Source organism: Lissotriton vulgaris, chromosome 1_1 (genome assembly GCF_964263255.1).
Source record: "Lissotriton vulgaris chromosome 1_1, aLisVul1.2, whole genome shotgun sequence".
Taxonomy (NCBI): domain Eukaryota; kingdom Metazoa; phylum Chordata; class Amphibia; order Caudata; family Salamandridae; genus Lissotriton; species Lissotriton vulgaris.
In genome coordinates, this window is record NC_141685.1 from 43,568,296 (window position 1) to 43,578,190 (window position 9,895).

General features: G+C 51.7%; 1 protein-coding gene across 1 annotated transcript; it reads left to right on the top strand.

The window, feature by feature from the left end:
• Window positions 1–4,720: 4,720 nt before the first annotated feature.
• On the top strand, window positions 4,721–8,875 carry LOC147737135 (uncharacterized). Its single transcript, XM_086922924.1, has 2 exons — window positions 4,721–6,044; window positions 8,523–8,875. The coding sequence occupies exons 1-2, from the start codon at window positions 4,721–4,723 to the stop codon at window positions 8,873–8,875; spliced, it is 1,677 nt and encodes a 558-aa protein (XP_086779050.1).
• The last annotated feature ends 1,020 nt before the right edge of the window (window positions 8,876–9,895 follow it).

The following is a 9,895-nucleotide window of genomic DNA, read 5'->3' on the forward strand; positions in this document are numbered from 1 at the left end:
AAGAAGGGCCCCTCCGCTCCGCGGCCTCCCCCCTCACTCGGACTCAGTCAGGCAGGCCATGGCTCACACACGCTACAGACAGTCAGTGTTCAAAGAAGGGCCCCTCCGCTCCGCGGCCTCCCCCCTCACTCGGACTCAGTCAGGCAGGCCCTGGCTTACACACGCTACAGATGGTCAGTGTTCAAAGAAGGGCCCCCCTGCTCCGCGGCCTCCCCCCTCAGTCAGGCAGGCCCTGGCTTACACACGCTACAGACGGTCAGTGTTCAAAGAAGGGCCCCCCTGCTCCGCGGCCTCCCCCCTCAGTCAGGCAGGCCCTGGCTTACACACGCTACAGACGGTCAGTGTTCAAAGAAGGGCCCCACCGCTCCGCGGCCTCCCCCCTCACTCGGACTCAGTCAGGGAGGCCCTGGCTTACCCACGCTACAGACACTCAGTGTTCAAAGAAGGGCCCCTCCGCTCCGCGGCCTCCCCCCTCACTCGGACTCAGTCAGGCAGGCCCTGGCTTACACACGCTACAGACGGTCAGTGTTCAAAGAAGGGCCCCCCTGCTCCGCGGCCTCCCCCCTCAGTCAGGCAGGCCCTGGCTTACACACGCTACAGATGGTCAGTGTTCAAAGAAGGGCCCCACCGCTCCGCGGCGTCCCCCCTCACTCGGACTCAGTCAGGGAGGCCCTGGCTTACCCACGCTACAGACACTCAGTGTTCAAAGAAGGGCCCCTCCGCTCCGCGGCCTCCCCCCTCACTCGGACTCAGTCAGGCAGGCCCTGGCTTACACACGCTGCAGACACTCAGTGTTCAAAGAAGGGCCCCCCGCTCCGCGGCCTCCCCCCTCACTCGGACTCAGTCAGGCAGGCCCTGGCTTACACACGCTACAGACAGTCAGTGTTCAAAGAAGGGCCCCTATACTCCGCGGCCTCCCCCCTCACTCGGACTCAGTCAGGCAGGCCATGGCTCACACACGCTACAGACAGTCAGTGTTCAAAGAAGGGCCCCTCCGCTCCGCGGCCTCCCCCCTCACTCGGACTCAGTCAGGTAGGCCCTGGCTTACACACGCTACAGACAGTCAGTGTTCAAAGAAGGGGACACTCCGCTCCGCAGCCTCCCCCCTCACTCGGACTCAGTCAGGCAGGCCCTGGCTTACACACGCTACAGACAGTCAGTGTTCTAAGAAGGGCCCCTCCGCTCCGCGGCTTCCCCCCTCACTCGAACTCAGTCTGCTGTACGGCCCTGGCCTCAGTCATCATCACATCAAGACATGATTGTCATCATTATATATATAAAATTATAAATACGCCTGCCCTGCCCCCAAGCGCGACCTACTTTTTTTTATAGTATTCGAAAATTTCAACTCAGAGTCTAAGTGTCACCGTCGGAAAGACGTGCTGCTGGTGCTGCCTGGCCTGCGCGCACAAGACAGAGAGGGAGCCCCGCCCCCTACTAGAAACTTAAGAGTACAGTAGTAGTACACAGTCACAGCAACGGCACGGCGCGCACGTCCCCAAATGGCCAATCACTGAATGGCTTCACATGCTGAAGTCACAGTGATTGGCCATGATTGATAAAGTGCTGAGCCTAGCCAGTGTGCCACCACTCACGCGCGGCATCCAATAATGGATTGCCTGTCCTTCCGCGCGGTGGACCAGTCAATCCTGGCGTTGCATAAGTGCCAGGATTGGCTAGGTGGGCACACAGACTACTCGCCCTGGCACCTTTAAAATGACGGGCCCGGATAAAGCAGCACCATCACTTGGCCCCTTCGGTCCTTCTCAGCCTCTAATGGGAACTTCACGCTAACGTGCATGCATGGGCAAGTTTCTGCCCGAAATTCCTCATGCGCAGGCTGCAGACCACCAGCCAGCCAGCCCGGCAGCCCCACCCCCTGCGCACTGCCTATTCCATCGGGTGTTTCCCGCAAGCGGATTGAAGCGGCGCTTTATGTTATTATCGGTGCTCTCACAGTGTGTCACGCAGCGCAGGTGCGTCCACCAGGCTTAGTAGGGCTACGCCCCAATGGACGCACCGCTGCTGACTATGATATAGGGTCCTATGTAAAGGAGTAGAATATTTTCGAGTAATGAAATGCCCCTCCCCTGTTCTTCAGACCAGTAACACCCACTCATTTTTATGATACAATGCAAACTGTGGGAGAAATTTCTGGTTCATACTTGATATCTCTATCTTAGGAATTAGTTGTTTCAAAGATAAATTGTTTTATTTTTTGTCAGTGAATCTTTGTTGGGAGAGGATGGTGGTTACTGTAAACAAAGAAACAAAGCCTGGAAGAGGCCGCTATCTTAATATTTTAGGAGACAGTTGTGCTCTTAAACCAGAAACTCAAAACCTAATTAGAACCTACAATTCAGTCTTGTTCGGGGATATAAAACCGTATCAAATATAAGGAATAAGCCACAGACATAGGAAAATTAGAAATAAGCTATTCTTTCAATTGTCGCTTTGACACATGACCTATGACACATTTGATTGGATCTGGTGTTTAAAACTCCATGGTATTTACCTCTGTTTTCTTTGCTATGTAGCAAGTTGTGGATTTGAAAAACTGCAAATAAATTATTTAAAAGAATAAATAAGCTGCCCAGTTTAATTGCAAAACTGACCGAAATACTCATATATTCTTTAAAATACCGATATATTCATTGAAATACAGATATATATGTTCATTAAAATACAGATATATATTCATTAAAATACTGATATATTCATTGAAATTCAGACTGTCTCTTCCAGTTGTCGCCTTTCTGTAAATACTCTTTAGTCCTTTACGTCAGGGTGTGGAAGATGCAATCTGAAGTGAAGCTATAAATACTTTTTTCAGCAGCAACCAAGTGTGAGGCCCTGTACTTGAACTGTCTGACCCTTAAAAACATTCACGTCTGTGACATCTGAAATCTCAGCTCTTTGCAGGTATAAATGCTTGTTTGTGTGAAATGTATTCACAACTGGAGCCTGGAGGTGGCAGTTCCGTCAGGGGCCACCAGAGAGCGCTCCTCGCCTGCTTATGAAATCCACTGAGCTGCACACTGTATAAAAGGGAGAAGGGTTTCCTCTTCCGGGTCAGCGGTGGTAGAGACAGCACGAGCAGCGGTGGTGACATCACTTCCAGCCTCTTTCTGCTCAGGTAGGAGAGCTGCCAACTCACTTGGCTGCAATTTATGAATCCAAGGATCAGAACCCCCCCCCCATATATATATATATATATATATATATATATATATATATATATATATATATATATATATATATATATATATATATATATATATATATATATTTTACCTACTGGCGGTCGCCAGTAGGTATATATAGTTAGGATTTACATTTTTTCTCTATGGGATTTTTGAAAATTCTATGTCTAATAACTTTGGCGTTTGTGGACGGAATTGGCTGAAATTTTCAGGAAAATGGAACATTTTGTTTCTGAGCAGCCCCTGACAATTTGGGGGGGGTTTCATCAAGGGGGGGCCGAGAAAAAAGGGGGGTCCCAAAACGCGTTTTTCCCATGTTAATTTCCATAGGGCGGTTGGCCTCACTTTTAGCTCGAACGGCTGAATGGATTTGCACGAAACTTGGCAAAATTGTAGGGACTGTTAGCCCGATGTGCCTTTGCTAGGTCTCAATATATGTGCTCCAGTGGATTTTGAGTAATTTAGGTTCAAAAAAAGATATATATCTGGGCGGAGCCTAACCACACATCTGATCTGATTGGCTGTCAGCACTTCATCCAAGAAGTGTTGGCAGCCATCTTGGGACCAATATACATGATAGCACCTCATTAAAAAGCATTGTAGTTAATAGAGGGTTTTAGGACTTTAGTTACATTATAAATCATTTGTTGATGGTACCATACTCCTTTTAGGAATTGTGGTGGGTTCTAAGGTGATTTTACCATGTGAAAAAACCTTCTGCTGTGATATCATGAATATTGTTTGAAAGAAAACTAATATCTCATGATTTTCCCACAGTGGTTTGGAAGGGGATCTATAAGCTAAACTGAAAGCATATTTTCTGTAAATTCACATTCTATGTCAGGACGGAGGCGAGGATTATGCAGTCCTTTCTTCTCTTTATTATAATCAGCACTTCAAAGAAAAACCAATCAAAACATTTTTCTTGAACCACAACTCCCATGAGCACATGGGAAAACAGTGTCCATAGCAACCAGCAACCAATGATGGCTCCGTCCGCCGTATAACTAGCCATGACGTCCTCTTCTATTCCTCTTTCTTCTCTGCTCGTCAGATAAGTCAAACCTTTTATCTTCCTGACGTTTGGTGTCTTGTGTAGATTAAATTGTTTTGCTTGTGCAATAGCGCTTACTTTGCGGTGCGCTTGATTTACTTTAGCCCCTCGGCAGTTCGACGTGCGTCAGGCGCTGCTTGCGCCGTCTCTGCCGTTTCCCTCATCGCGGGCTCTGTGGAGAGCGTCTTCGCTTCCCCTTAGATCCGTTGGGCGCCGCTGTTCGGGTTAAGGCTGCGATTGCGGCGCTTGCCCCTCGGATCGGTGCGCTGAGGCAGGTTTTCACCTGACTCACCAACCCTCGCCTGACACCGGACCGGTGTACCTGCGCGCCCTCGTGCGCGTCGCCCTCTAGTGGCGGTTGTCAGTCACCGCACCCTTAGTTGACAGCGGTACTGTCTGAGCACCGGCGAGGGGGCTACCTTCTGTAATTGAGTAAAGGTGTTGGTGCTCTCACCCTCACACGATGCAGACTGCTGATCAGTCGGCTCCCCTCACTCAGGGGACGGAAGAACCTGGCTGTTCCCAACCACTGCCGCCGGCGGTTGGCCGCGCGTTGTCACAGGCGCTGGATTCGGTGCTGGCTCCTTTGCGGGAGAGTGTGGAGGCCCTCACTCAGAGTATCCCCGGGGTGTTCAGTGGCGCAGTGCCTGCGAACCGCGGAACTAAAGGCGTGCAGGGGGGAGGAAAAAAGTCGGCGAAGCGTCACGCGGGGCACTTGGAAGAGTTCGACCGCCTGAGGGAATCCTTCCATAAAAGTGCGCGGACGCTTAAAAATCTACCCTGCCGGGAGGGATTCTTCCCCGGAGATGATGGCGACGAGGTCGCCCCGAATTCAGACCTAGATGATGGTTTCCCCATGGAGGGAGAGGGTGTAACCGAGGACGAGACCTCCTCGGACGATGAGGATGAGGGCTCAGGACGCCCTTGGCGGCCTGCGTCGCACTCCTCTGGGTCCCTGGCAGGGGATGACAAAGTCCCGGACATGTTCGACCCGGCGAGGATCTATCATCCGCGCTCGTCGGAATGGACCCCGGATCCCAAGGTGGCGGCGTACGTAGCCAGTAAAGTGCGCCAGCCCCTGGAAAAAGAGGTTAGGATCCGCATGCGGGGTGAATGCCCTCGACCTAAACTGGAGGGCAGAGTGGCAGCCACTCCTGATATTGACGAGAAGCTGTACGCGTTCTTCGCCAAATTTATGAAAGACCCCAGGAAGGGTATCGATCGCTCCTGGCGCAGCTGCCAGGATAAGCTCCTGGACGCCGTGGGCCCCGTCACCCAGATCATCCAGTTGGCCGAGAGGGCCAAGGAGTCGGGGTCTCCGATGTCCACGGAGGTCGTGGCAGGTTGGGCTCAGCGGGCCCTATGCTTCCTGGGGAACGCAAACTGTGCGTTGGCGGCAGAACGGAGGAGATCCCTCCTCATTAAAATAGACCCGAAGCTAGGGGATCTAGCCACGTCAGAGGCAGGCCCTGTTGCACAAGGCAGGCTTTTTGGTGAGCCGTTTATTAGGGAACTCAACAAGTTCGTAACAACTTTCTCTGCACTCGACAGAGCACAAACGTCCATAAAAAAGATTTTTCCAGGACGGGTTTTTGCTGGGGCCGGACGAGGACGGGGTCGCTCCTCCGGCCGTCAGCCCCAGCAAGGCCCTAACAACAAGGCCCAGCAGCGCCGTAATAATGGCTGGAATGATGGACGCCAGGGGAACTTCTACCCTAGCAGAGGCGCCGGCCGAGGGCGCGGCAGAGGTTACCACGGTGGTGCAAACGCACCAGGAGGCCCCTCCGGTGAGTGTTACCCTTTTTTCCCCAGTCGTTCTGGGAGGGAGGCTTCGGGATCATCTCCACAACTGGAGCAAGATCTCCTCGGACCCGTGGGTACTTCAGACTGTCAAGGGGTTCAGGATAGAGTTTTACGGCACTCCCCTTCAGAGGGTTCGCCCTCGTCCCTTGGTTTTTTCCTCAGAGGACAAACTTCTTGTCGACACAGAAATTGCAGATCTCCTCAAAAAAGGCGCGATTCGCAGAACGCGCCTGCACCCTTCGGGCTTCCTCAGCAATATTTTCCTGGTCCAGAAAAAGGACAAAGGCTTTCGCCCAGTTATCAACTTGCGAGAATTCAACGAGTGGTTGGTCTACCGCCATTTCAAGATGGAGGGCATCCATCTTCTCCGAGACATTCTCCTTCAAGGGGATTGGATGGTCCGTCTGGACCTGAAAGACGCGTATCTCACGGTACCGATCTTTCCCCCTCACAGACGTTTCCTTCAGTTCATGTGGAACGAGAACGTTTACGAATTTCAAGCCCTTCCGTTCGGCCTCTCGTCGGCCCCATGGTGCTTTACGAAGCTCCTGCGGCCGGTGGTGGAAACACTACGCGAGAGGGGGGTTCGGATGATCATATACCTCGACGACATCCTGATCATGGATCAATCGTCGGATCGTCTGCGGTCACACTTGACCATGACTATTGCCCTGCTCCAGGACCTGGGTTTTGTGGTGAATGCCCCGAAATCGGATCTCCTCCCGCAGAAACAAATCTCTTTCCTGGGCTTCCTCATAGATTCCGAGGCGGCGAGTCTCAGTCTCCCGCAGCAGAAGGTGAACAAGATCCGCAAGGAACTTTCACAGACCCTGAGGAAGGACAGGATCTCCCTTCGACATCTGGCCCGTATTGTGGGCCTGCTCTCCTCCTCGATCCAAGCGATCTTTCCGGGCCCACTACACTACAGGGCTCTTCAGCGCCTGAAGGCAAAACACCTCCGGAAAGGCCTGACTTATTCCGAACTCATCTCCCTCACGGAGGAAACGAGGACGGAACTGCGATGGTGGATAGAGCACATGAGTGCGTGGAACGGGAGAGCGATCTTCGGATCCAGCCCGGACCTGATCATAGAATCGGACGCCAGCAGGGAGGGCTGGGGAGCCCGTTGCGGAGAGATCACGATGGGAGGCCGTTGGTCGGAAGACGAACTCCGTCTCCACATCAACTGCCTGGAGCTTCTGGCGGGCTCCTTTGCGATCAAGTCTCTGACGCAGAACAAAGTATTGTGCTGTATTCTACTACGCATGGACAACATGTCAGCGGTTCAGTATATCAATCGCCTGGGTGGACCTCGGTCCAAGGCCTTAGCGAACATGGCGAAGGACTTCTGGCACTATTACCTGGAGAAACAGATTTCTGTCTCGGCGGAATATCTCCCAGGCACGCAGAACTCGATAGCGGACTGGCACTCCAGAAACTTCCTGGACTTCAGCGATTGGAGGCTGCACACTGCGGTCTTTCAGGCCCTGCAGGGAGCGTGGGGTCCGTTCACGCTGGACCTGTTTGCCTCCAGGCTCAACCGTCAACTTCAGAGGTTCGTGAGCTGGAGGCCGGACCCGGAGGCGGTCGCGGTCGATGCCTTTTTACAGGACTGGGCGACGGAACAGGCGTACGCCTTCCCTCCTTTTCTCATGATTCCTCGAGTAGCGGCTCAAGTTCGCCGCCAGCGAGCTTCCCTGGTTCTAGTGACCCCCTTTTGGCGGGCTCAGGCATGGTTTCCCTCACTGCTGGAGCTGTCTTGGGACTGTCCAATTCAACTGCCCTCGTTTCCGTCGCTACTTTCGGGGCCTCTGGGAGAAGGGCACCCGCTGGTACTTCAGGGGACCCTGGTCCTCATGGCATGGAGGATTTCCGGGGTCGGTGGCAGGACGACCGCCTTTCGGCGGGAGCAGCAGAGCTCATCAGCAAGGCCTGGGCCCTTGGTACGATCAAAAGGTACCGATCGGCTTGGCAGCGGTGGCGTCGTTGGTGTCTGGGAAGACACGCCGATCCGGTGGGGGCCGACATTACCCTCGTTCTGAATTTCCTGGCTGAACTGTCCAACTCGGGTTTGGCGTATCGGTCCATTAATTCTTTCCGGTCCGCCATTTCGGCAGGACATGTTCACGTCGATGGGCGCCCGGCGGGAGAACACCCTTGGGTTTGCAAACTTATGAAAGGCGCCAGGCTTTCGGCTCCTCCCGAGCCCAGGTACTCAAATCTCTGGGATGTCAATATCATTCTCAGGTTCCTTACCTCTTGGCGTGATAATAGCTACCTGTCTAGGAAAGAACTGTCAGCGAAGCTGGCTATGTTGCTGTGTCTGATTTCGTGTAAACGAGTCTCCGACGTGCGGGCGCTAGACGTCTCGGCACGCGTATTTACTCCGGAAGGGGTAACGTTCACAGTGGCTAGGCGTATAAAGACTAGCATCAGGTCAGTATCGTACCCATCTTTCTCAGATCACCCTAAATTGTGTGTGGTGCGTTGCCTCAAGGCGTATGAAGACATGACCGAGGATTGTCGCCCACCGGGAGAGCGTCAACTCCTCATTGCTCTGAGGAAACCTTTTAAAGCGGTTTCATCCCCGTCTATTGCCCGATGGGTCCGTTGGCTTATGGCCGAGGCGGGCATAGATGTGACCACTTTCGGAGCTCACTCTGTTAGAGGTGCCATGGCTTCTAAAGCCATTCAGGTAGGTGGTAGGTTAGAGGACATTATGGCGGCAGCAGACTGGTCCTCGGAATCTACCTTCAAAAAGTTTTACTTCAAGCCTATCTATGGCGCAGCAGAGCTTGTTGTGGATAAGCTTTGAAACTGCATAATCCTCGCCTCCGTCCTGACATAGAATGCGAAATTTCCTAGCTAACGTAACGGAAAGTTTCAATTCTATTAAGGACTAGGAGGCGAGGATTATCCCACCCGAGCCGGGGCGGCCTCGTCCCCCCCGTGTACCTTCGTATTTCAGTAAGTACTACTTTTTGAAGTATATTGCAACCGTGTTATACTATGCATTGTGAGGATCACTGTTTTTGACCATGTCAGTTAACTGATTTGCTAACTATACTGTTTATGCATGACTCATGCTTCGTAGTTTTCTACATGCTATGTATTGATGTGCCTCGCTTCTGGTCAGAAGGACTGGATAACGTTTTCCTTATTTACTTTAGGACACGACCAGAAAGAATAAGGTGTGTTACGAAACTGTCTGCCTCACAGAGAAGACGAGGAATAGAAGAGGACGTCATGGCTAGTTATACGGCAGACGGAGCCATCATTGGTTGCTGGTTGCTATGGACACTGTTTTCCCATGTGCTCATGGGAGTTGTGGTTCAAGAAAAATGTTTTGATTGGTTTTTCTTTGAAGTGCTGATTATAATAAAGAGAAGAAAGGACTGCATAATCCTCGCCTCCTAGTCCTTAATAGAATTGAAACTTTCCGTTCTGTTAGCTAGGAAATTTCGCATTATCTTTCTCAGTCATGTGAAAATGAAGTCTGACATTCTCAGTAAAACATGTACATCCAACAAGGACAGAGACTGTCAGTTGATTCCTTTGTGTTCTACTGCAGCCTCCTAGAGTGTTCTAAAGAACAACTAGAGCGCTAACAGTCCTACTTATTACAAAGGTATGGCACACCTGAAGCCATCTTGATTGGAATAAAGTGGTAACTCTTAAAACATTTAATTTAAAAAGAAACAACATGAGGGGGTATATTTTGCCATAGAAAGTATGATTAGTGCTGCAGAAAGAAAAATTAGGGCACATTTTGAGTGACTTTTCAAATCCTCTTCTATTTCATTAAAAAATTCTGACATGCAGTCTCCCAAAATGG